Source organism: Coregonus lavaretus (assembly GCF_964263955.1).
Source record: "Coregonus lavaretus genome assembly, chromosome: 23".
NCBI lineage: Eukaryota > Metazoa > Chordata > Actinopteri > Salmoniformes > Salmonidae > Coregonus > Coregonus lavaretus.
Genome location: NC_140010.1, coordinates 10,978,496 through 11,004,753, shown reverse-complemented (window position 1 = coordinate 11,004,753; position 26,258 = coordinate 10,978,496). Strand labels below are relative to the sequence as shown.

The following is a 26,258-nucleotide window of genomic DNA, read 5'->3' as shown; positions in this document are numbered from 1 at the left end:
CGATGGTGTTCTCCGTTTTCACCTACGACCCCCCACAAACGTAACCTGAAGGTCCCGGTACCAGTTCAAAAATGGAAGTATATATGGAGATAGTTTAGTGCCTAAAATAAGGGGATAAATACATTTCTTATATCTCTCAGATATAGGACAGACTCTTCAGAATAAACGTCCTTTAGATTATTTTGGGGGGACTATCTGTTTTTCCATGTAGTGAATCTGTTATTCAATGTGTTTCTATTGGCTAATTTCAGTAATGCCAAATTCAATGTTGTATCTAATAATTGTTTTAGTATTTTTTTTGATACCTTAAGGGGTCTTAAAATTCCAAATTAAATCGCTAAATGATCCTTGGTATGACCATCTTAAAACCATTGCATATGTTAGCTAAGAACCCCCCCCCCCCCCATTAGACAGGGCTTAGACTCTAGAGGGTTAATAGAAAATGACTCCGTAAAAGTGAAAGTCACCCAGTAAAATACTACTTGCGTAAAATTCTAAATGTAATTGCTAAAATATACTTAAATATCAAAAGTAAAAATAAGAATAATTTCACATTCCTTACATTAAGCAAACAAGACGGCACAATTATTATTATTTTTTTAAAATTACGGATAACCAGGGCATGAATTTCACCATTTTCCTCTCCTGCTAAGCATTCGAAATGTAACGAGTACTTTCGGGTGTCAGGGAAAATGTTTGGAGTAAAACGTACATTATTTTCTTTAGGAATGAAGTGGAGTAAAACTAAAAGTTGTCAAAAATATAAATAGTAAAGTAAAGAACAGATACCTCAAAAAACGACTTAAGTAGCACTTTAATGTATTTTTACTTAAGTACTTTATACCACTGCACACAAACACACATACACACACAAGGTGATTACTCTTACTTGATTATATCTGGGAGCAAAAATTGGTTGGCAAAGAGTCCATTGACACTCAGACCCATTTTGGTCTGCTTGACTAAAGTGCCATCAGCACTCTGTTGAAAAGCAGAAAATAAAATAATGAACATTACAAAACATATTTTAAGAAGCACCTTAGCGCCTTATTCTTACACCAGCTGATCCGGTAAACAATATATATGTAGGCCTACAGTTACAATGAGCTCAGACCTGTTCAGAGATCAAACCAACTGTGCAGTGATATTCATGTAACACTGAACAAAAATATAAACACAACATGTAAAGTGCTGGTACAGTGCCTTGCAAAAGTATTCATCCCCCTTGGCGTTTTTCCTATTTTGTTGCATTACAACCTGTAATTTAAATTGATTTGTATTTGGATTTCATGTAATGGACATAAAGTGCCTTGTAAAAGTATTCATCCCCCTTGGCGTTTTTCCTATTTTGTTGCATTACAACCTGTAATTTAAATGGATTTTTATTTGGTTTTCATGTAATGGACATACACAAAATAGTCCTAATTGGTGAAGTGAAATTAAAAAAATTACTTGTTTCAAAGAATTCTAAAAAAATAAATAACGGAAAAGTGGCGTGTGCATATGTGTTCACCCCCTTTGCTATGAAGCCCCTAAATAAGATCTGGTGCAACCAATTACCTTCAGAAGTCACATAAATACATAATTAGTTAAATAAAGTCCACCTGTGTGCAATCTAAGTGTCACATGATCTGTCACATGATCTCAGTATATATACACCTGTTCTGAAAGGCCCCAGAGTCTGCAACACCACTAAGCAAGGGGCACCACCAAGCAAGCGGCACCATGAAGACAAAGGAGCTCTCCAAACAGATCAGGGACAAAGTTGTGGAGAAGTACAGATCAGGGTTGGGTTATAAAAAAATATCAGAAACTTTGAACATCCCACGGAGCACCATTAAATCCATTATTAAAAAATGGAAAGAATATGGCACCACAACAAACCTGCCAAGAGAGGGCCGTCCACCAAAACTCACGGACCAGGCAAGGAGGGCATTAATCAGAGAGGCAACAAAGAGACCAAAGATAACCCTGAAGGAACTGCAAAGCTCCACAGCGGAGATTGAAGTATCTGTCCATAGGACCACTTTAAGTCGTACACTCCACAGAGTTGGGCTTTACGGAAGAGTGGCCAGAAGAAAGCCATTGCTTAAAGAAAAAAAATATGTGGGAGACTCCCCAAACATATGTGGGAGACTCCCCAAACATACGGAAGAAGGTACTCTGGTCAGATGAGACTCAAATTGAGCTATTTGGCCATCAAGGAAAACGCTATGTCTGGCGCAAACCCAACACCTCTCATCACCCCAAGAACACCATCCCCACAGTGAAGCATGGTGGTGGCAGCATCATGCTGTGGGGATGTTTTTCATCGGCAGGGACTGGGAAACTGGTCAGAATTGAAGGAATGATGCATTAAATACAGGGAAATTATTGAGGGAAACCTATTTCAGTCTTCCAGAGATTTGAGACTGGGACGGAGGTTCACCTTCCAGCAGGACAATGATCCTAAGCATACTGCTAAAGTCAAAGCCCAGACCTCAATCCAATTGAGAATCTGTGGTATGACTTAAAGATTGCTGTACACCAGCGGAACCCATCCAACTTGAAGGAGCTGGAGCAGTTTTGCCTTGAAGAATGGGCAAAAATCCCAGTGGCTAGATGTGCCAAGTAATTGCTGCAAAAGGTGGCTCTACAAAGTATTGACTTTTGGGGGATGAATAGTTATGCAGGCTCAAGTTTTCTGTTTTTTTGTCTTATTTCTTGTTTGTTTCACAAGAAAAAATAGTTTGCATTTCAAAGTGGTAGGCATGTTGTGTAAATCAAATGATACAAACCCCCAAAAAATCAATTTTAATTCCAGGTTGTAAGGCAACAAAATAGGAAAAATGCCAAGAGGGGTGAATACTTTCGCAAGCCACTGTACCATGTTTCATGAGCTGAAATAAAACATCCTAGACATTTTCCATACGCACAAAAAGCGTATTTCTCTAAAATGTAGTGCAATTGGCATGCTGAATGCAGGAATGTCCACCAGAGAATTTAATGTTTCTAAACACTTCTACATGAATGTAGATGATGCTACTTTGATTACAGATAATCATGAATCAATCATGAATAGTGATGAGTAAGAAAGTTATAGAGGCATAAATATCATACCCCCTCCCCAAAAATGCTAACTTCCCCTGTTATTGTAATGGTGAGAGGTTAGCATATCTTGGGGGTATGATATTTGTGTGTTTGTAACTTTCTCACTCATTATTATTCACGATTAATTCAGGACTATCCACAATCACGGTAGCATCCACATTAATGTAGAAGTGTTTAGAAACATTCCATTCTTATTTACAAAAAAGTTACTCCAAAATGACACAATACATTATTTACCATTAATTTCTATTGGGCACAAAAGTTTCTGAAACAACCAAAACAAACAGCAATCACTATGAATATGGGACCAAATCCTAAACTTTTGACTACTTTAATAAACATAAGTGAATTTCTCCCAATACTTTTGGTCCCCTAAAATGGGGGGACTAAACGGTTCACCAATATGAGTGAAAATACCCTCACATTAAAGCTGACAGTCAGCACTTTAACCTCATAGTCAATGTATCATTTAAAACCCAAAGTGCTGGAGTACAGAGCCAAAACAAAAAAAAAATGTGTCACTGTCCCAATACTTTTAGAGCTCACTGTAAATCAGTTTAAGCCCGATCTGTGCGATGTAGTAGGGAGTTGTAGTTTCCAACAGGCCAATATTCTACATAGTTTAGAGCAGAAAATGTGGTAATTAACTACAATGCCCATAAACAATTGCGTGCCTTCTTGTCCAGTCTGTGTTAGGCAGACACAGAAGAACGCTTAATCGAGAGGGATAGAGAGCAGTTGCTTTGCGAGGTATCTCTACCTGAAAATACATGATCTAAGTGACTGAGAGTTGGTATTCAGCAGTCAAGTATGCCTTATTTACTTTGAAGAACTTCTAAAATAGTGATTTTTCAGACAGCATAGGCAGCAGCTCTACAGATATAAGATGACTTGGAATTAAATAAAGTCATCAAATAAAACAAATGTAATATACACAACTGAAATATTTTATTAAAGTACAGTACAGTAATGTCAATGAATTATGATTAATAAGTGATTAGCAGTAATGGGCAGTCACTACCATCATGGGACTTCTATTAATTATTTTATTCTGTGTTGTTACAGCATTCAACGCACATAATGCATAGTGCATTTAATTAAAAAATACTAATCTAAACAGAAATTGAAAACCGTGATTTTGTTCTATAATCAAACCTAAACCAAACAAACAACTGATTCAACATATCTTAGAAGTAACAACAGTGGCTTAGAAAATATCTCTCATAAAATAAACCTACATTCATATGATTTTTCTCTAAAATTATTCTGCTTGATCTATATTTCACTGTGCTTTTCCAAATATTTGATACCTGTAAAGTAGGCTATTGCATAATTTTATATTACCTTTAAATCAACACCAACAATTCCATTTGTTGCCTTTGCTTCAAGGTTTGTGACAAATAGCCTGTACTTGACTGAAAAGGGGAAAACACATTTTTATTATGCAACAGATGGGAGGATCATCCATAAGTAAAGTCTAAAATTAAACCTAACGTGAAGCTCTCTTGATATGATTTACCTTTGTAGGCTTCATAACTGCCTATGATTTTTTTTTAAATACATTGCACCTTAATAATATGGTGATGTATATGTTAGACATTCTGCCAATGATGATCAGCCCAATTAAAAAAACAAATATTGTACATGCAAATTGATGGAGCACATTGAAAATGAGGCACTGGATGGGTTTGGTTTTGCAACATACTTACCGTCCTCTCCAGGGTTATAGATAGGTTTATCTGTCTGGAGGAAGACATAACCTGACTGGAAGGATACCAAAACAACTGTCTCCAATAGTCTCTGATAGTCTCTGTCTCTGTCTCTGAATGTTGCTTTCAGGTACACATACTGATTGCCTCTAACATTTCTGTTGAAATCTTTTTGATCAAGCTTCCAAGAGAGAGAGCGAGAGGGAGAGAGAGAACGAGAGAATGGATGTTAGTGAAGCTTGTTCGAAAGCTTGATAATTAATAATAGCTGACAAAACATTTTTCCCAAAGGCACAATGATACAGTAGCACTATACATAAGGTACCCTTTATTATTTTTTATCTCACTATTTCAAAAGGACCAAAATGACAAGCACACATTTGTTTATAACCTAAACAATATGCAATATGAACCTCTGTTCTGGGAGCCCCAAAGGGCTAGCACTACACAGATTATTGAAATAATCAACTCAACATCAAGATATGATTATTTGAATCAGCTGTGTAGTGCTAGGGCAAAACCCCCAAATGAGCACCAGATGGGGAATTTGTATAAACACTGTAATAAGGCTTTATAACTGATTTATAAACTATATATACGATAATAGTGAACAATCTATAAACCACTTATTTACCTTTTATGAAGCCTTTATAAAGGGTGCCTTACTGTAAAGCCTTATAGGGACAATTAAAGGGATAGTTTGAGATTTTTACCCCAATCTAAATTGTTTTCTTACCTTGAGAGAAATGATGTGTTAAAAAAAATTTTTACGATAAAGACTGAACAATGCGTGGAATTTAAAAGAATAATGTATACCTCTTGTAAGTACAGAATGCAAGACCGCAGCCATGCGTAATGGATTCCTTGCATACTTGCGCCACAAAAATATGCAAAGTGTGCAGCAGCACAAATGTTAACTTGCCTAAGGTATACATTTGGCTTAGGTCTGTGTTGTGAGCATGTGAAATTCATCCAAATCAAATATCTTACTTTTAGCTGATGCAGAGTCTGTTTGTTGTCTCCAAGGATCTGTTGTTGTTCATAAAGTTTAGAACGTTTAAAAGGAAAGTCCGTTACAGTAATGGTCACCTCACCACCCACTGAGCTCTCCAGGTATATGTTCTCCTCACTGCCAACCCGAAGGATGTTTGGGGCCACCATTACATACCTGCAACAACAAACGGACACATCACCAAAATAGTACCCTTAGTCTATAATGTAGGGGGGTTTAAAATAAAATATAAAAACAGAAAAATATTTGCGACTTATCAATGAACATTTTGACAGATGTCAATTCATGATTTTTTTTTATATGGTGATAATTGCAAACCAATGATCAGTTCACCATTGCTATATGGTGAACTATTAAGGCATTGGTTGAAGCGCAGTGTTCAAATCTCCCTACCATCATATCAAAGCCAATATGACACCAATCTCGATGACAATTCGTAAATCAACTTGATTGGAGATGCACAACACACTCCTCGCATTTCGTCAAGTGCCATCCGTCCGTTACCATCCGTCCGTTCCTTAGCATTAGGGTTGTCAGACAATTTTTTGCCCAGAACTAGCTCAATATCTAGCCTAGGCGTCGGATAAGAACGAGACTACAGCATCCATAAAGTGACCATTAGACTTGCCACCTTTCGGACTGAATACGTTTGTAGGGGCAACAGTTTTGATTACATTTCTAATTTATCTCTCTCATTTTCGTCTGTTTTTGTCTGTTAAGAACCAACGATGTGCTACCTTTTTGTAGCATTTCTGACAATGCTAACGTCTTTTCAGCCGAATCTCAGAGTTCTAACACCGGGTCGGTTGCTTGGCAACATCACAGCTGCTTGCACCATGCTGCCAGTCTTAAGAAGTGTTTGCGAACAAACCTAGACTACTATATATAGCTAGCTATATGGTGGTATTCAAACTGAGGTTAATCAATAAATACAAGCAGATATTTTAATTAGCTAGGTAGCTAACTAGCGAACGTTAGCTTGCTTGTAGAAAGTCTAGATCGAGATCGGTGTGGAAGAACTTGACTGACCTGCACAGAGCTCTGACCTCAGCCCCATTGAACACCTTTGGGATGAATTGGAATGCTGACTGCGAGCCAGGCCTAATCGCCCAACATCAGTGCCGACCTCACTAATGCTCTTGTGGCTAAATGAAAGCAAGTCCCTGCAGCAATGTTCCAACATCCAGTGGAAAGCCTTCCCAGAAGAGTGGAGGCTGTTATAGCAGCAAAGGGGGGACCAACTCCATATGAATGCCCATGATTTTGGAATGAGATGTTCAACGACACTACACTTTTGGTCATGTAGTGTGTATATACACAGGTATACATCATTTTAATAACAAGACACTGTAAAGTCCATTATTCCTCTGAAGAGTATGAATTAGGCTGTTTGAGAAGGTTTGAATCATAAGGAACATGCTTACACATAGCTTGAAGTAAAATACCAACATAGCTACTGTAGAAAGTCAAAGCTGTGTGCTGGAAAACCTTGGTAGAGCATGGGTGGAATAGGCATTGGGGTGCTCATGTAAATTTGATTAATTTTTTGGCTTCAGACCAATGCCTATTCTCACTTAAAACATAGTTTTATTTGTTATATATTATAGTTATGATCTTATACATTTCTAAGTCATCGTGTAACCATATACCCGAGAGACAAAACATGGTCAAGAGACTTACGTTTGACCCCGAGATGAACAGCAGAGGGAGAGGATGAGAAGGAGAGCTGCAATGAGCTTTGAACACCCCATATTGTCAGCAGTGTAACCACTGTCCAGATGAAGTGACTAGTCCCCTCTAATGCTACTCTAATGTACTCAGTCAGTATTAATTTTTAACTGGGAGTGAGGACCTAAGCCATGACTGTTTACCATGCCAAGGGGACATTGACCTGGACCAGACTGAGACAGACAGGCAGACAGAAAGAAAGAAAAATGTACCCACAATTTTCAACAGTTGCAAAAAAAAATAATACGTGTCCAACCACGTACTGCCAAAATCACTGTTGATAGTGAAAAAGTACCATCCCTAATCCAAATCCCAAAAATTATGCAGCAGCAGCTCTCTCTCTCTCAATTCAATTTCAATTCAATTCAATTTAAGGGCTTTATTGGCATGGGAGACGGATGTTAACATTGCCAAAGCAAGTAAAGTAGATAGTAAACAAAAGTGAAATTAACACTAAATATTAACAGGAAACATTACACTCAGAAGTTCCAAAAATAATAAAGACATTCTGCCACTGTGTACTCTCTGTTTTGGGCCAAATAGCATCTCTCTCTCTCTCGCTCTCTCTCTCACACACACACACACACACACACACACACACACAGACACACACAGTAAAAGTAGTTTTGTATCCCGATAAACAGTTTATTTGACAACATAACAATTATATTTACAGGATAAGGCATTTTTGTAAATGTTGCAATGTGGGTTTCACTAAGTTGGGAAAGTTGAGTACAGTGTCATGATGTACTATGACACACAAGTATTTATTCAATTTCCACAGTAGTCTACATGATAAGATGCTTGTAAAACACATAAGATAGTTGTCACAATTGTCATAAATATTTATTGGAATACTTACTTGGGTTAAATATTACAAGGACATGCCTCTTACCGTAAAACTATCTTTTGGTTCTTGGCCAAAGTAAAGTCCAAAGGCAATCGTTGGTTTTTATACATAATCAACTACCCAACGGGTCAAAGACGTCAGATTTTCATTAGATATTTGACTGAGCTGTCAACAAGCCAAATCCTAATGTTGATTATCAGTAAAAATTGAAACGGTTGCAGAAATTCACTTAATATTCCTACAATACACATACAAACAAAATCACAGACTGAAAATAATTCACAACTTTTCACATTTCACAACTTCTGCATGGTCTAAATGATATTTGAATTTTTATATACACCAACTGTTTGTATTAGGTACAGTGCGGAAAAAAAGTATTTAGTCAGCCACCAATTGTGCAAGTTCTCCCACTTAAAAAGATGAGAGAGGCCTGTAATTTTCATCATAGGTACACGTCAACTATGACAGACAAATTGCGATTTTTTTTCTCCAGAAAATCACATTGTAGGATTTTTAATGAATTTATTTGCAAATTATGGTGGAAAATAAGTATTTGGTCACCTACAAACAAACAAGATTTCTGGCTCTCACAGACCTGTAACTTCTTCTTTAAGAGGCTCCTCTGTCCTCCACTCGTTACCTGTATTAATGGCACCTGTTTGAACTTGTTATCAGTATAAAAGACACCTGTCCACAACCTCAAACAGTCACACTCCACAAACTCCACTATGGCCAAGACCAAAGAGCTGTCAAAGGACACCAGAAACAAAATTGTAGACTTGCACCAGGCTGGGAAGACTGAATCTGCAATAGGTAAGCAGCTTGGTTTGAAGAAATCAACTGTGGGAGCAATTATTAGGAAATGGAAGACATACAAGACCACTGATAATCTCCCTCGATCTGGGGCTCCACGCAAGATCTCACCCCGTGGGGTCAAAATGATCACAAGAACAGTGAGCAAAAATCTCAGAACCACACGGGGGGACCTAGTGAATGACCTGCAGAGAGCTGGGACCAAAGTAACAAAGCCTACCATCAGTAACACACTACACCGCCAGGGACTCAAATCCTGCAGTGCAAGACGTGTCCCCCTGCTTAAGCCAGTACATGTCCAGGCCCGTCTGAAGTTTGCTAGAGTGCATTTGGATGATCCAGAAGAGGATTGGGAGAATGTCATATGGTCAGATGAAACCAAAATATAACTTTTTGGTCAAAACTCAACTCGTCGTGTTTGGAGGACAAAGAATGCTGAGTTGCATCCAAAGAACACCATACCTACTGTGAAGCATGGGGGTGGAAACATCATGCTTTGGGGCTGTTTTTCTGCAAAGGGACCAGGACAACTGATCCGTGTAAAGGAAAGAATGAATGGGGCCATGTATCGTGAGATTTTGAGTGAAAACCTCCTTCCATCAGCAAGGGCATTGAAGATGAAACGTGGCTGGGTCTTTCAGCATGACAATGATCCCAAACACACCGCCCGGGCAACGAAGGAGTGGCTTTGCCAGTCTCCAGATCTCAACCCCATAGAAAATCTTTGGAGGGAGTTGAAAGTCCGTGTTGCCCAGCGACAGCCCCAAAACATCACTGCTCTAGAGGAGATCTGCATGGAGGAATGGGCCAAAATACCAGCAACAGTGTGTGAAAACCTTGTGAAGACTTACAGAAAACGTTTGACCTGTGTCATTGCCAACAAAGGGTATATAACAAAGTATTGAGAAACTTTTGTTATTGACCAAATACTTATTTTCCACCATAATTTGCAAATAAATTCATTAAAAATCCTACAATGTGATTTTCTGGATTTTTTTTCTCATTTTGTCTGTCATAGTTGACGTGTACCTATGATGAAAATTACAGGCCTCTCTCATCTTTTTAACATTTACATTGACATTTACGTCATTTAGCAGACGCTCTTATCCAGAGCGACTTACAAATTGGTGCATTCACATTATAGCCAGTGGGATAACCACTTTACAATATGTTTTTTTATTTTTTATTTTTTTTGGGGGGGGGGGGGTTAGAAGGATTACTTTATCCTATCCCAGGTGTTCCTTAAAGAGGTGGGGTTTCAAATGTCTCCGGAAGGTGGTGAGTGACTCCGCTGTCCTGGCGTCGTGAGGGAGCTTGTTCCATCATTGGGGTGCCAGAGCAGCGAACAGTTTTGACTGGGCTGAGCGGGAACTGTGCTTCAGCAGAGGTAGGGGAGCCAGCAGGCCAGAGGTGGATGAACGCAATGCCCTCGCTTGCGTGTAGGGACTGATCAGAGCCTGAAGGTACGGAGGTGCCGTTCCCCTCACAGCTCCGTAGGCAAGCACCATGGTATTGTAGCAGATGCGAGCTTCAACTGGAAGCCAGTGTAGTGTGCGGAGGAGCGGGGTGAAGTGAGAGAATTTGGGAAGGTTGAACACCAGACGGGCTGCAGCATTCTGGATGAGTTGTAGGGGTTTAATGGCACAGGCAGGGAGCCCAGCCAACAGCGAGTTGCAGTAATCCAGACGGGAGATGACAAGTGCCTGGATTAGGACCTGTGCCACTTCCTGTGTAAGGCAGGGTCGTACTCTCCGAATGTTGTAGAGCATGAACCTACAGGATCGGGTCACCGCCTTGATGTTAGCGGAGAACGACAGGGTGTTGTCCAGGGTCACGCCAAGGCTCTTCGCACTCTGGGAGGAGGACACAACGGAGTTGTCAACCGTGATGGCGAGATCATGGAACGGGCAGTCCTTCCCCGGGAGGAAGAGCAGCTCCGTCTTGCCAAGGCTCAGCTTGAGGTGGTGATCCGTCATCCATACTGATATGTCTGCCAGACATGCAGAGATGCGATTCGCCACCTGGTTATCAGAAGGGGGAAAGGAGAAGATTAGTTGTGTGTCGTCTGCGTAGCAATGATAGGAGAGGCCATGTGAGGATATGACAGAGCCAAGTGACTTGGTGTATAGCGAGAATAGGAGAGGGCCTAGAACTGAGCCCTGGGAGACACCAGTGGTGAGAGCACGTGGTGCGGAGACAGCTTCTCGCCACGCCACTTGGTAGGAGCAACCGGTCAGGTAGGACGCAATCCAAGAGTGAGCCGCGCTGGAGATGCCCAGCTCGGAGAGGGTGGAGAGGAGGATCTGATGGTTCACAGTATCAAAGGCAGCAGACAGGTCTAGAAGGATAAGAGCAGAGGAGAGAGAGTTAGCTTTAGCAGTGCGGAGAGCCTCCGTGACACAGAGAAGAGCAGTCTCAGTTGAATGACCAGTCTTGAAACCTGACTGGTTTGGTTCAAGAAGGTCATTCTGAGAGAGATAGCAAGAGAGTTGGCTAAAGACGGCACGCTCAATAGTTTTGGAGAGAAAAGAAAGAAGGGATACTGGTTTGTAGTTGTTGACATCAGAGTGTTGGTTTTTTGAGAAGGGGTGCAACTCTCGCTCTCTTGAAGACGGAAGGGACATAGCCCAAGGATGAGTTGATCAGCGAGGTGAGGTAAGGGAGAAGGTCACCGGAGATGGTCTGGAGAAGAGAGGAGGGGATAGGGTCAAGCGGGCAGGTTGTTGGGCGGCCGGCCGTCACAAGTCGCAAGATTTTATCTGGAGAGAGAGGGGAGAAAGAAGTCAAAGCATAGGGTAGGGCAGTGTGAGCAGGACCAGCAGTGTCATTTGACTTAACAAACGAGGATCGGATGTCGTCAACCTTCTTTTCAAAATGGTTGACGAAGTCATCCACAGAGAGGGGGGGGGGGGAGGATTCAGCAGGGAGGAGAAGGTGGCAAAGAGCTTCCTGGGGTTAGAGGCAGATGCTTGGAATTTAGAGTGGTAGAAAGTGGCCTTAGCGGCAGAAACAGATGAAGAAAATGTAGAGAAGAGGGAGTGAAAAGATGGCAGTTCCGCAGGGAGTCTAGTTTTCCTCCATTTCCGCTCGGCTGCCCGGAGCCCTGTTCTGTGAGCTCGCAATGAGTCATCAAGCCACGGAGCTGGAGGGGAGGACCGAGCCGGCCGGGAGGATAGGGGACATAGAGAGTCAAAGGATGCAGAAAGGGAGGAGAGGAGGGTTGAGGAGGCAGAATCAGGAGATTGGAGGGAGAAGGATTGAGCAGAGGGAAGAGATGATAGGATGGAAGAGGAGAGAGTAGCGGGAGAGAGAGAGCGAAGGTTGCGACGGCGCATTACCATCTGAGTAGGGGCAGAGTGAGTAGTGTTGGAGGAGAGCGAGAGAGAAAAGGATACAAAGTAGTGGTCGGAGACATGGAGGGGAGTTGCAGTGAGATTAGAAGAACAGCATCTAGTAAAGATGAGGTCAAGCGTATTGCCTGCCTTGTGAGTAGGGGGGGATGGTGAGAGGGTGAGGTCAAAAGAGGAGAGGAGTGGAAAGAAGGAGGCAGAGAGAAATGAGTCAAAGGTAGACGTAGGGAGGTTGAAGTCCCAAAGAACTGTGAGGGGTAAGCCATCCTCAGGAAAGGAACTTATCAAGGCGTCAAGCTCATTGATGAACTCTCCAAGGGAACCTGGAGGGCGATAGATGACAAGGATATTAAGCTTAAATGGGCTAGTGACTGTGACAGCATGGAATTCAAATGAGGAGATAGACAGATGGGTCAGGGGAAAAATAGAGAATGTCCATTTGGGAGAGATGAGGATTCCTGTGCCACCACCCCGCTGACCAGATGCTCTCGGGGTATGCGAGAACACATGGTCAGATGAGGAGAGAGCAGTAGGAGTAGCAGTGTTTTCAGTGGTAATCCATGTTTCCGTCAGCGCCAAGAAGTCGAGGGACTGGAGGGTAGCATAGGCTGAGATGAACTCTGCCTTGTTGGCAGCAGAACGGCAGTTCCAGAGGCTGCCTGAGACCTGGAACTCCACGTGGGTGGTGCGTGCAGGGACCACCAGGTTAGAGAGGCAGCAGCCAAGCGGTGTGAGGCGTTTGTATAGCCTGTGCGGAGAGGAGAGAACAGGGATAGGCAGAGGCATAGTTGACAGGCTGCAGAAAATGGCTACAATAATGCAAAGGATATCGGAATGAAATGAACTAAACATCTGGGAAAGGAGAGAGCGGGGCCTCCCTCACCACAACACCCAAATATAACTCTCCCAACTTCCACCTCAGAAACTATAATTGTTGTAAACTACAGCGGTTCAATGTTTTCTAGGAATAGACTAACTTAGTTTATTCAGCTAGATAACTAGGTACAGTATTCTTCCTTTTAAGTGGGAGAACTTGCACAATTGGTGGCTGACTAAATACTTTTCCCCCCCACTGTATGGAGGTTACACCTAAAATTATCAGTCAACAAATTTTAAAGGCTCAAAGTCGATTTAATGTATTCTTCTCCCAGATGCTCCTTGATGAATGTCTGTATTCGGAAAAGGTTAATGTGGTAATCTCGAGATGCTGCAGTTGAAGGGGGCTGCCGAATACTACTCGTACACAGGTCCTTAACCCCCCAGCTGATCACACCCATCGAAAGCAAAAATAAGATGATTGCTTTAATAATATAGACAGTGATTCTTTTTTGTTGTTGCAGTGGTCAAGTTTAACTTGCAAAAACACATTCAATATAACAGTAGTAGTAGAAGAATGAACTAAAAATAATTTATAATCCTGCAAATCTCAGGAGAATGTCACCGGGGCGATTTCCTGTTTATCTTGATACAACCAGCACTATGCTGATAAAAGAAACATAGTATTTAAACGTGGAAGTATAGGATATATACACTCACCTGAATCCGACGTTTTAGATTTTTCAGATACAGGGCGCCACCAGTGTCACCTTTAAATGCACACATACTGTACATGTAATACAATGTCATACAGCCTGCCTGTGTTTGCACACTGCCAGGTGAGAGACCATACATGTAAATTACCATTCATAAATATTACACAGCAATAGGATGTGTTAGAAAATATCTAAATGACGGTATGCAGAATTTTCCTGTAATACTATGTTTAGTTTCCATAGTTATACATTTCCTTGATACATTGATTGAACCAACCTTTGCAGGCAACATCCTCAACTTGGTCTTCTCTCCCTCCTGTCCACAGGAAGTTCTTAGTCACAGCCTCCGTGTAGTTTTTAATGCCTTCAGCTTCCTCTGCATCCTTAATACAGCTCTCCCTCTGTGAAAAAGGAACAGAGACGGTCAGAGTTCACAGAACCCATCATTGTGGTATTCATGCCATGACTCTTATTCTAATAGCCCATGGACGAATCAGATTGTGGAATTGTTTAAGGTACTTTCAAGACTTACTACTACTTTTTTTACCAAGTAGACTATCTTCACAGGCAGACGCTTACAGTTTTCTGAATAAAAAGTAGCTATGTGTGTTTGGGTGAATGTTTGTAAACCTAGACACTGCATAAACATTGCTATGGCATGTTTAATTGAATTCCAGCCTGCTCATGGCCCGCTCAAAGCATGATTACAAACATCTGTTTGAATCTGCTGGTGAGATGGTTCACACACACACAAACATTCTCACCTTTTATTTCAACTTGATTTGGACATCCTTCTCATACATATCACCTTTCCACTCAGACATGGATCTGGCAAGTACAGAATTCTGATTCAATAGGAATTCCTCTGGGCAAAGAAAGATCAACTACCATTAGATAGCATACTACATGACCACAGTAAATGCACATTGAATATTGATAACGGAGTGGCTGCGTGTCCAGATTCTCTGGAAGCCTCTTCCCAATAGCTAAACAACCATACTTCTGTGCATATGCTACTTTTCAATTATGTGCTGTCCATCAAATCGTGCGGTGTTACATGATCATTGAGAAGCGAAATAACAGTTGTTATTTATGGTTAAAACGCAGATTATTCTGCCCCAAGGCAGGGCTGGGCTACATGTTTCATGTAAACATTGTTGGGGAGTAACTGATCACATTACATTTACATTTACATTTTAGTCATTTAGCAGACGCTCTTATCCAGAGCGACTTACAGTTAGCACATACATTATTTTATCGAACCCACAACCCTGGCGTTGCAAACGCCATGCTCTACCAACTGAGCTACATCCCCTGCCGGCCATTCCCTCCCCTACCCTGGACGACGCTGGGCCAATTGTGCGCCGCCCCATGGGTCTGCCGGTCGCGGCCGGCTACGACAGAGCCTGGATTCGAACCAGGATCTCTAGTGGCACAGCTAGCACTGCGATGCAGTGCCTTAGACCACTGCGCCACTCGGGAGACGAGTAATCAATGTAATCAATTACGTGTAATCTGATTACAAAAAACCTATAACTGTAATCTGTTACATTACCAGCAAAAATATTGTAATCAGATTACAGATACTTTTGAAGAACTAGATGATTAATTCTTAGATTACTTTTAAATTCAGAAAGGATGTTTGCGGAAAAAATACATTATGCCACCTTTCTGTTTTCTCAATGATATTCAATTCAGCATTGTAAAAAGGCGCACGTTTAAGTTTGTTCCACTTGAGCGAGTCCGACCCCGAGTCAGAAACCATTATGATGACACACCAAATGCGTTTGATGGATCCTTTTTGTCTTCTTCTAATGCCTCTAGGGGAAAGTAATCCAAAAGTAACTGAAATTAATCAGATTACATTACTAGTTTGGGTAATCCAACATTTACTCATTAGAATTTTGGTCAGGTAACTAGTATCTAACGGATTACATTAGAAAGTACAAACTCTTTCGGGAGTTATGTGCTAAAAAAAAAAATTGCGCAACTGCGGTCACAAACTAGTTGAGCAATTATTACAAGAAGAGGGGAAAGCCACACAATCTGATGAGTAAAGTATTTTGCTAATCTATTTTGAACTGGAATAAATGCTGCACTTATTAACAATGGCCAACACAATTCCAGTCAAAATAGATTGTAAGAAATACTGTACAGATCTTAATTTGAACTTGTACTATATTTGAGGTTTGAAAAGGCTTCTGAAGTTTGTAATTTCCACTTTGAAATTTCCAACTTGATTTTCCACTTACACGCTGTCTGCCATCTGCCCGGTATAGTTGAACACCAGGATTCATCTGTGAAGAGGACACTTCTCCAGCGTGCCAGTGGCCATCGAAGTCAGTTACGACGCTGAGCTGCAGTCATGTCAAGACCCTGGTAAGGACAACAAGCATGCAGATGAGCTTCCCTGAGACAATTTCTGACAGTTTGTGGAGAAATTCTACGATTGTGCAAGCCCACAGTTTCATCAGCTCTCCGGGTGGCTGGTCTCAGACGATCCCGCAAGGGAAGAAGCTGGATGTGGAGGTCCTGGGCTGGTGTGGTTACACGTGGTCTGCAGTTGTGAGGCCAGTTAGAAGTACTGCCTAATTCTCTAAAATGACATTGGAGACGGTTTATGGTAGAGAAATTAACATTAAATTATCTGGCAACAGCTGTGGTGGACATTCCTGGAGTCAGCATGCCAATTGCACACTCCCTCAGAATTTGAGACATCTGTGGCATTGTGTTGTGTGACAAACATTTTATACACTATATACAGTGGGGAGAACAAGTATTTGATACACTGCCAATTTTGCAGGTTTTCCTACTTACAAAGCATGTAGAGGTCTATAATTTTTTATCATAGGTACACTTCAACTGTGAGAGACAGAATCTAAAACAACAATCCAGAAAATCACATTGTATTTGATCACCTACCAACCAGTAAGAATTCCGGCTCTCACAGACCTGTTAGTTTTTCTTTAAGAAGCCCTCTTGTTCTCCACTCATTACCTGTATTAACTGCACCTGTTTGAACTCGTTACCTGTATAAAAGACACCTGTCCACACACTCAATCAAACAGACTCCAACCTCTCCACAATGGCCAAGACCAGAGAGCTGTGTAAGGACATCAGGGATAAAATTGTAGACCTGCATAAGGCTGGGATGGGCTACAGGACAATAGGCAAGCAGCTTGGTGAGAAGGCAACAACTGTTGGCGCAATTATTAGAAAATGGAAGAAGTTCAAGATGACGGTCAATCACCCTCGGTCTGGGGCTCCATGCAAGATCTCACCTCGTGGGGCATCAATGATCATGAGGAAGGTGAGGGATCAGCCCAGAACTACACGGCAGGACCTGGTCAATGACCTGAAGAGAGCTGGGACCACAGTCTCAAAGAAAACCATTAGTAACACACTACGCCGTCATGGATTAAAATCCTGCAGCGCACGCAAGGTCCCCCTGCTCAAGCCAGCGTATGTGCAGGCCCGTCTGATGTTTGCCAATGACCATCTGGATGATCCAGAGGAGGAATGGGAGAAGGTCATGTGGTCTGATGAGACAAAAATATAGCTTTTTGGTCTAAACTCCACTCGCCGTGTTTGGAGGAAGAAGAAGGATGAGTACAACCCCAAGAACACCATCCCAACCGTGAAGCATGGAGGTGGAAACATCATTCTTTGGGGATGCTTTTCTGCAAAGAGGACAGGACGACTGCACCGTATTGAGGGGAGGATGTATGGGGCCATGTATCGCGAGATCTTGGCCAACAACCTCCTTCCCTCAGTAAGAGCATTGAAGATGGGTCGTGGCTGGCTCTTCCAGCATGACAACGACCCGAAACACACAGCCAGGGCAACTAAGGAGTGGCTTTGTAAGAAGCATCTCAAGGTCCTGGAGTGGCCTAGCCAGTCTCCAGACCTGAACCCAATAGAACATCTTTGGAGGGAGCTGAAAGTCCGTATTGCCCAGCGACAGCCCCGAAACCTGAAGGATCTGGAGAAGGTATGGAGGAGTGGGCCAAAATCCCTGCTGCAGTGTGTGCAAACCTGGTCAAGACCTACAGGAAACGTATGATCTCTGTAATTGCAAACAAAGGTTTCTGTACCAAATATTAAGTTATGCTTTTCTGATGTATCAAATACTTATGTCATGCAATAAAATGCAAATTAATTACTTAAAAATCATACAATGTGATTTTCTGGATTTTTGTTTTGGATTCCGTCTCTCACAGTTGAAGTGTACCTATGATAAAAATTACAGACCTCTATATGCTTTGTAAGTAGGAAAACCTGCAAAATTGGCTGTGTATCAAATACTTGTTCTCCCCACTGTAGATATGCCGATAGTGGACAACCATGTCTTACTCCTCTTGACAGTTTAATAATTTCTGAGAAGTAGGCATTATTCAATATTTTACACCTATAGTTACTATACATAACTTTAACCCATTTTATAAGATATTCTCCAAAATTGAAATATATATACTGTATATAAATTCTGGTCGTACTTTATCAAAAGCCTTTTCAAAGTCAGCTATGAATACCAGGCCTGCTTTCCCAGATTTTTCATCATGTTCTATTGTTTCCAGTACTTGTCTTATATTATCTCCAACGTATTGTCCATATAAAAAACCTGTCTGATTAGGATTAATAATTACAGACAATACCTTTTTAATTCTATGCGCTATGCATTTTGCTAGAATTTTTGCATCACAACAGTGTAAGGGGCCTCCAATCTTTTTTATGGACCGGATCTTGATATTTACCACTTGGATCCTGTTTCAGTAATAATGAAATCAGACCTTCTTGTTGAGTATCTGATAATCTACCATTTTGTTGGAGTGGTTAAAACATGCTAATAACAGTCCTCTGAGTATATCAAAAAAGGTTATCCTCTGTAATTTGGCCTTCACATGAGTCTTTCTCTACAGCTGTTAATTTTACATTATTCATAGAAAAAAATCCATACAATTATCTTCGGTTAGTGGAGATGGAGGAGACTGAAATAAAAACGTGCTTAAAGATTATTTTTATTTGTCAAACAATAGCCAAGCATCAATCATGTCACCAAATAAAACCCTCAACATTTATTGAAAGGAGCATCAAGCTCATCCACGTGCAGTTTCATTCACCACCGTGTGAAGTTAATCCTAACTTATTTAATCTGTAGCCTAATAAACTGCATGCTTTCATATCATGTCGTGACATTTTGATCATTTGATGTGTAAATCCAACGTGCTGTTGGTGTTACTACATTTAAATGAAGAGAAATCACATAAAATTTGAGCATCTGGGGCCAAGTTAACAAAATCCTCAGTTTACCTCAAATTTGTCATAGGTATTACCATCATTGGTGTTACTACTCCTACTGGTGACACAATATTATCATAATGGTAGAAATGATTTAAAGTCATTAATCTGCCATATTAGTTGATGTAGAACAGGGATGGGCAACTGGCGGTCTGTCCCTTCTGTAGACCCGTTGACCAATTTCACAATATATTTTTTTTAATAATAATAGAATACACAATGTGCAATTTCGAAATGTGGTTGTGCATCAGCAGTCACTCAATTAGCCCTTGTCAGCATTATTTTTTTTTTATTGGTAAATTAGTCTTGCGGCCAGCTATCTAAACTTGTAGTAAGCATGGCCGAATTACCGACTGGGGTGGGGCCCATTGATCATCAGTTATCATATTAAAAACTGCAAACATTTGCCTCCATCCTATGGCAAAATGTGTAGAATTGCAGGAAATTAGCTGTAAAACTGCACATTTTTCTCTCTGCCCATGGCAAAATTAGTAGAATTGCATGAAATGAGTTATACAATGCCCCATGGCAAAGTGTGCAGAATTGCAGAAAATGAACTTTAAAACTGAATTATTTTCTCTTCCCTGTCATGAGGAAGGCGGCTAAAATGTTTTTCTCACAAGGTGAAGGGGGGAGTATGGATGTAGCTATGCAGACCCACGAGCCACTGCAGCCCCTCATGATGAGTTCTGGATATCTGTGGCCCCCACCCCCATCAAATTCCCCATCCCTGATTTAGAATGAGAAGATGTACCCAAATACATTGAAATGAAAAATTAACAATTAATTTGATTTATTCCAAAATGCCATGCCCAAAAGCCACCGTAATCTAACAATGACACATATAACATCATTGTCACATCTGTCAACACCACTGGAAAAATCCATAATCATTTCTCGGAACACTTGACTGGGTTGAAAATTAACCAGAACATGCCCCTTACCGTAAAACTATCTTTTGGGTCTTGACCAAAGTAAAGTCCAAAGGCAATCATTGTGTTTTGATGCATAATCAACTACCCAACAGGTCAAAGACGGCAGATTTTCATTCGATATTTGACTGAGCTGTCAACAAATATACATTTGAACTAAACCAAATCCTGTTGATTTGTAGCAAAAATCTAAACTGTTGCAGACATTCATTTCATATTCCTACAATAAACATACAAACAAAATCAAATTGACTGAAAATAATTAACTACTTTTCACAACTTCTGCATGGGCTACGCTACATTCTATTTCAATTGTTAATATAGGTCTACTGTATCTAGCATGTACACTACCGGTCAAAAGTTTTAGAACACCTACTCATTTAACGGTTTTTCTTTATTTGTACTATTTTCTACATTTTAGAATAATAGTGAAGACATCAAAACTATGAAATAACGCATATGGAATCATGTAGTAACCAATAAAGTGTTAAACAAATCAAAATATATTTTATATTTGAGATTCTTCAAATAGCCACCCTTTGCCTTGATGACAGCTTTGCACACTCTTGGAATTCTCACTTGTTGGCTGCTTTTCCTTCACTCTGCGGTCCGACTCATCCCAAACCATCTCAATTTGGTTGAGGTCGGGGGATTGTGGAGGCCAGGTCATCTGATGCAGCACTCCATTACTCTCCTTCTTGGTAAAATAGCCCTTACACAGCCTGGAGGTGTGTTGGGTCATTGTCCTGTTGAAAAACAAATGATAGTCCCACTAAGCCCAAACCAGATGGGATGGCATATCGATACAGAATGCTGTGGTAGCCATGCTGGTTAAGTGTGCCTTGAATTCTAAATCAATCACAGACCGTGTCACCAGCAAAGCAACCCCACACCATAACACCTCCTCCTCCATGCTTTACAGTGGGAAATACACATGCGGAGATCATCCGTTCACCCACACCGCGTCTCACAAAGACACAGCGGTTGGAACCAAAAATCTCAAATTTGGACTCCAGACCAAAGGACACATTTCCACCAGTCTAATGTCCATTGCTCGTGTTTCTTGGCCCAAGCAGGTCTCTTCTTATTATTGGTGTCCTTTAGTAGTGGTTTCTTTGCAGCAATTCGACCATGAAGTCCTGATTCACACAGTCTCCTCTGAACAGTGATGTTGAGATGTGTCTGTTACTTGAACTCTGTGAAGCATTTATTTGGGCTGCAATTTCTGAGGCTGGTAACTCTAATGAACTTAACCTCTGCAGCAGAGGTAACTCTGGGTCTTCCATTCCTGTGGCGGTCCTCATGAGAGCCAGTTTCATCATAGCGCTTGATGGTTTTTGCGACTGCACTTGAAGAAACTTTCAAAGTTCTTGAAATGTTCCATATTGACTGACCTTCATGTCTTAAAGTAATGGACTGTCGTTTCTCTTAGCTTATTTGAGCTGTTCTTGCCATAATATGGACTTGGTCTTTTACCAAATAGGGCTATCTTCTGTATATCACCCCTAGCTTGTCACAACACAACTGATTGGCTCAAATACATTAAGAAGGAAAGAAATTCCACAAATTAACTTTTAAGAAGGCACACCTGTTAATTGAAATGCTTTCCAGGTGACTACCTCATGAAGCTGGTTGAGAGAATACCAAGAGTGTGCAAAGCTTTCATCAAAGCAAAGGGTGGCTATTTGAAGAATCTCACATATAAAATATATTTTGATTTGTTTAACACTTTTCTGGTTACTACATAATTCCATATGTGTTATTTTATAGTCTATTCCATATGTGTTATGTCTTCACTATTATTATAACATGTAGAAAATAGTAAAAATAAAGAAAAACCCTTGCATGAGTAGGTGTTCTAAAACTTTTGACCGGTAGTGTATGTATGCAAGTTACACATATGATTATCAGTCAACAAATTTTAAAGGCTCATAATCAGTTTCATATGTTTTTTCTCCTAGGTGCTCCTTGAGGAACTTCTGCATTCGGAATAGGTTGATGTGGTAATCTCGAGTAGTTGCAGTTGAAGGAGGCTTTGGGATATTATTACTCATACACAGGTCCTTAACCCCCCAGCTGATCACACCCACCTAAGGCAAAAATAAGTTGATTACTTTAATAATATACAGACACTGAATTGTTATTTTAATGTGGCCAAGTTTAATTCCAATAAACACATTCAAACAAAAAGTAGTACATCACAAACTGAGTATGAACTAAAAAGGCATTAAAACATCTAGAGGTTCAACATTTCAAGAGAAACCTTCTAATTCTGCAAATCTCAGGAGAATGTCACCGGGGTGATTTCCTGTTTATCTTGATACAACCAGCACCATGCTGATAAAAGAAACATAGTATTTAAATGTGGAAGTATAGGATATATACACTCACCTGAATCCGACGTTTTAGATTTTTCAGATACAGGGCGCCACCAGAGTCACCTTTAAACGCACACATACTGTACATGTAATACAATGTCATACAGCCTGCCTGTGTTTGCACACTGCCAGGTGAGAGACCATACATGTAAATTACCATTCATAAATATTACACAGCAATAGGATGTGTTAGAAAATATCAAAATGACTGTATGCAGAATTTTCCTGTAATACTGTGTTTAGTTTCCATAGTGATACATTTCCTTGATACATTGATTGAACCAACCTTTGCAGGCAACATCCTCAACTTGGTCTTCTCTCCCTCCTGTACACAGGAAGTTCTTAGTCACAGCCTCCGTGTAGTTTTTAATGCCTTCAGCTTCCTCTGCATCCTTAATACAGCTCTCCCTCTGTGAAAAAGGAACAGAGACGGTCAGAGTTCACAGAACCCATCATTGTGGTATTCATGCCATGACTCTTATTCTAATAGCCCATGGACGAATCAGATTGTGGAATTGTTTAAGGTACTTTCAAGACTTACTACAACTTTTTTTACCAAGTAGACTATCTTCACAGGCAGACGCTTACAGTTTTCGGAATAAAAAGTAGCTATGTGTGTTTGGGTGAATGTTTGTAAACCTAGACACTGCATAAACATTGCTATGGCATGTTTAATTGAATTCCAGCCTGCTCATGGCCCGCTCAAAGCATGATTACAAACATCTGTTTGAATCTGCTGGTGAGATGGTTCACACACACACAAACATTCTCACCTTTTCTTTCAACTTGATTTGAACATCCTTCTCGTACATATCACCATTCCACTCAGACATGAATCTGGCAGGTACAGAATTCTGATTCAATAAGAATTCCTCTGGGCAAAGAAAGATCAACTACCATTAGATAGCATACTACATGACCACAGTAAACGCACATTGAATATTGATTACGGAGTGGCTGCCTGTCACACCTTTTCCCGATAGCTAAACAACTGTACCTTCTGCTTTATACACACCATTTTATACGTAGCTGCTGATCCCTCCACTGCTGCTGCCCCTTATTTCCTGTTCTCCTAAACCCCATGGCAATGATCAGACTTTGTCTGGTGTACAAACTTTGACATATTGTACAAACGTATCTGTCTGTTGTAACTATAAACCACCTTTGTCTGTTGATAATAAACGAGATGATTGACGTGTTGCCCAGAGGTGGAACAGTAGGCTACTCTGGCGAATTTCAATGATGTGCTGTCCATCAAATCGTGCAGTGTTGCTTGGTCATTGATAAGCGAAATAACAATTATATGTTATTTATGGATAAAACGCAGATTGTTCTGCCCCAACGCAATGTGTAGACAGGGCTGGGCTACATGTTACATGTAGGCATTGTTGGGGAGTAACTGATCACATCTAATCAGTTACATGTAATTTCGTTACAAAAAACCTGTAATCTGTTACGTTATCAGCAAAAATATTATCATCAGATTACAGATACTTTTGAAAAAGTAAATGATTACTTCTTGGATTACTTTTAAATTTAGAAACGATGTTTGCGGAACAAAATACATTATGCCACCTTTCTGTTTTCTCAATGACATTAAATTCAGTGTATAAAAAAAAAAGCTGCACATTTAAATTTGTTCCACCAGAGCGAGTCCAACCCTGAGTCAGAAACCACTATGATGACACACCAAATGCGTTTGATGGATCCTTTCTGTCTTCTTCTAAAGCTGGCCACACCGAACGTGTTGCGTGCGCGAGCGCGAGCTTTGCATAATAAATGTACACATACATGTTATTCAATCATTGCACCCACACTGCTCGCGCGCGTCTGCGTGGCCAGGCGCTAAAATAGAACTCGGTTCTATTTGACACTAAACGCCCTGCAAGTCCTGCCTCTCCCATCTCTTCATTGGTTTTTAGGAGCATATACCCACGTGGGTAATTGAAAGATGAACGGAGGTCCACACTCCAGTCCAGTTGGTGGTGGTAATGCACCTTAAAGTTGGTTGCCAACCGCCATATGAAGTCCAAAGAAGAAGAAGCCTGAAGGAGGAGAGAACTAGAAACTCACTTGGTTTATCCTTTTATCTGTGGATTAATTGTCGGAGTAGAGGACCTTGTGCATTTCAGTGTTATGAGATATTTTTGTCAGATGTTACTATGGTATACTGAAGTATAATTACAAGCATTCCATAAGTGTCGAAGGCTTTTATTGACAATTACATTAAGTTTATGCAAAGAGTCAATATTTGCAGTGTTGACCCTTCTTTTTCAAGACCTCTGCAATCCGCCCTGGCATGCTGTCAATTAACTTCTGGGCCACATCCTGACTGATGGCAGCCCATTCTTGCATAATCAATCCTTGGAGTTTGTCAGAATTTGTGGGTTTTTGTTTGTCCACCCACCTCTTGAGGATTGACCACAAGGGTAGGGGAGGGAATGGCCGGCAGGGATGTAGCTCAGTTGGTAGAGCATGGCGTTTGCAACGCCAGGGTTGTGGGTTCGTTTCCCACAGGGGGCCAGTATGAGAAAAAAATAAAATATATATATATAATAATACAATAAAAAAAAAAATGTATGCACTCACTAACTGTAAGTCGCTCTGGATAAGAGTGTCTGCTAAATGACAAAAAAAAAAAAATGTTCTCAATGGGATTAAGGTCTGGGGAGTTTCCTGGCCATGGACACAAAATGTCGATGTTTTGTTCCCCAAGCCACTTTTGCCTTATGGCAAGGTGCTCCATCATGCTGGAAAAGGCATTGGTCGTCACCAAACTGTTCTTGGATGGTTGGGAGAAGTTGCTCTCGGAGGATGTGTTGGTACCATTCTTTATTCATGGCTGTGTTCTTAGACAAAATTGTGAGTGAGCCCACTCCCTTGGCTGAGAAGCAACCCCACACATGAATGGTCTCAGGATGCTTTACTGTTGGCATGACACAGGACTGATGGTAGCGCTCACCTTGTCTCACCTTGTCTCACAAGGTGTTTTCCGGATGCCCCAAACAATCGGAAAGGGGATTCATCAGAGAAAATGACTTTACCCCAGTCCTCAGCAGTCCAATCCCTGTACCTTTTGCAGAATATCAGTCTGTCACTGATGTTTTTCCTGGAGAGAAGTGGCTTCTTTGCTGCCCTTCTTGACACCAGGCCATCCTCCAAAAGTCTTCGCCTCACTGTGCGTGCAGATGCACTCACACCTGCCTGCTGCCATTCCTGAGCAAGCTCTGCACTGGTGGTGCCCAGATCCCGCAGCTGAATCAACTTTAGGAGACGGTCCTGGCGCTTGCTGGACTTTCTTGGGTGCCCTGACGCCTTCTTCACAACAATTGAACCTCTCTCCTTGAAGTTCTTGATGATTCGATAAATGGTTGATTTAGGTGCAATCTTACTAGCAGCAATATCCTTGCCTGTGAAGCCCTTTTTGTGCAAAGCAATAATGACGGCACGTGTTTCCTTGCAGGTAACCATGGTTTCAAGCACCACCCTCCTTTTAAAGTTTCCAGTCTGTTATTCTAACTCAATCAACATGACAGAGTGATCTCCAGCCTTGTCCTCGTCAA

General features: G+C 41.0%; 2 protein-coding genes and 1 long non-coding RNA gene across 6 annotated transcripts in view; all 3 read right to left on the bottom strand.

The window, feature by feature from the left end:
• The window catches only part of LOC311099092 (complement C3-like), a 42,993-nt gene extending 35,389 nt beyond the window's left edge, over positions 1-7,604 (bottom strand). The window contains exons 1-5 of the mRNA XM_084139721.1: positions 7,492-7,604; positions 5,790-5,967; positions 4,800-4,980; positions 4,435-4,505; positions 890-981 (exon numbers count right to left, since the gene is read on the bottom strand). Of these exons, the coding sequence (XP_083995847.1) occupies positions 890-981; positions 4,435-4,505; positions 4,800-4,980; positions 5,790-5,967; positions 7,492-7,562 (593 nt within the window). The 5' untranslated portion in view covers positions 7,563-7,604. The remainder of the gene's footprint in view (positions 1-889; positions 982-4,434; positions 4,506-4,799; positions 4,981-5,789; positions 5,968-7,491) is intronic.
• A 5,906-nt stretch (positions 7,605-13,510) lies between these two features.
• LOC311098664 lies at positions 13,511-16,849 on the bottom strand. Of its 3 annotated transcripts, XR_014609654.1 has the most exons (5): positions 16,551-16,849; positions 16,340-16,463; positions 14,852-14,952; positions 14,365-14,488; positions 13,511-14,141 (listed from the first exon to the last, which is right to left on the bottom strand). It is a non-coding gene; the product is annotated as an uncharacterized lncRNA (long non-coding RNA). The 3 variants fall into 3 exon arrangements; XR_014609652.1 differs by having other exon boundaries at positions 16,340-16,849; XR_014609653.1 differs by having other exon boundaries at positions 14,852-14,915; positions 16,340-16,849.
• A 2,240-nt stretch (positions 16,850-19,089) lies between these two features.
• The window catches only part of LOC311098948 (complement factor B-like), a 39,078-nt gene continuing 31,909 nt past the window's right edge, over positions 19,090-26,258 (bottom strand). For both annotated transcript variants that reach the window (XM_084139505.1, XM_084139506.1), the window contains exons 15-18: positions 23,469-23,569; positions 22,982-23,105; positions 22,709-22,758; positions 19,090-22,407 (exon numbers count right to left, since the gene is read on the bottom strand). In XM_084139505.1, coding sequence (XP_083995631.1) covers positions 22,225-22,407; positions 22,709-22,758; positions 22,982-23,105; positions 23,469-23,569 — 458 coding nt within the window. In that variant the 3' untranslated portion in view covers positions 19,090-22,224. The remainder of the gene's footprint in view (positions 22,408-22,708; positions 22,759-22,981; positions 23,106-23,468; positions 23,570-26,258) is intronic.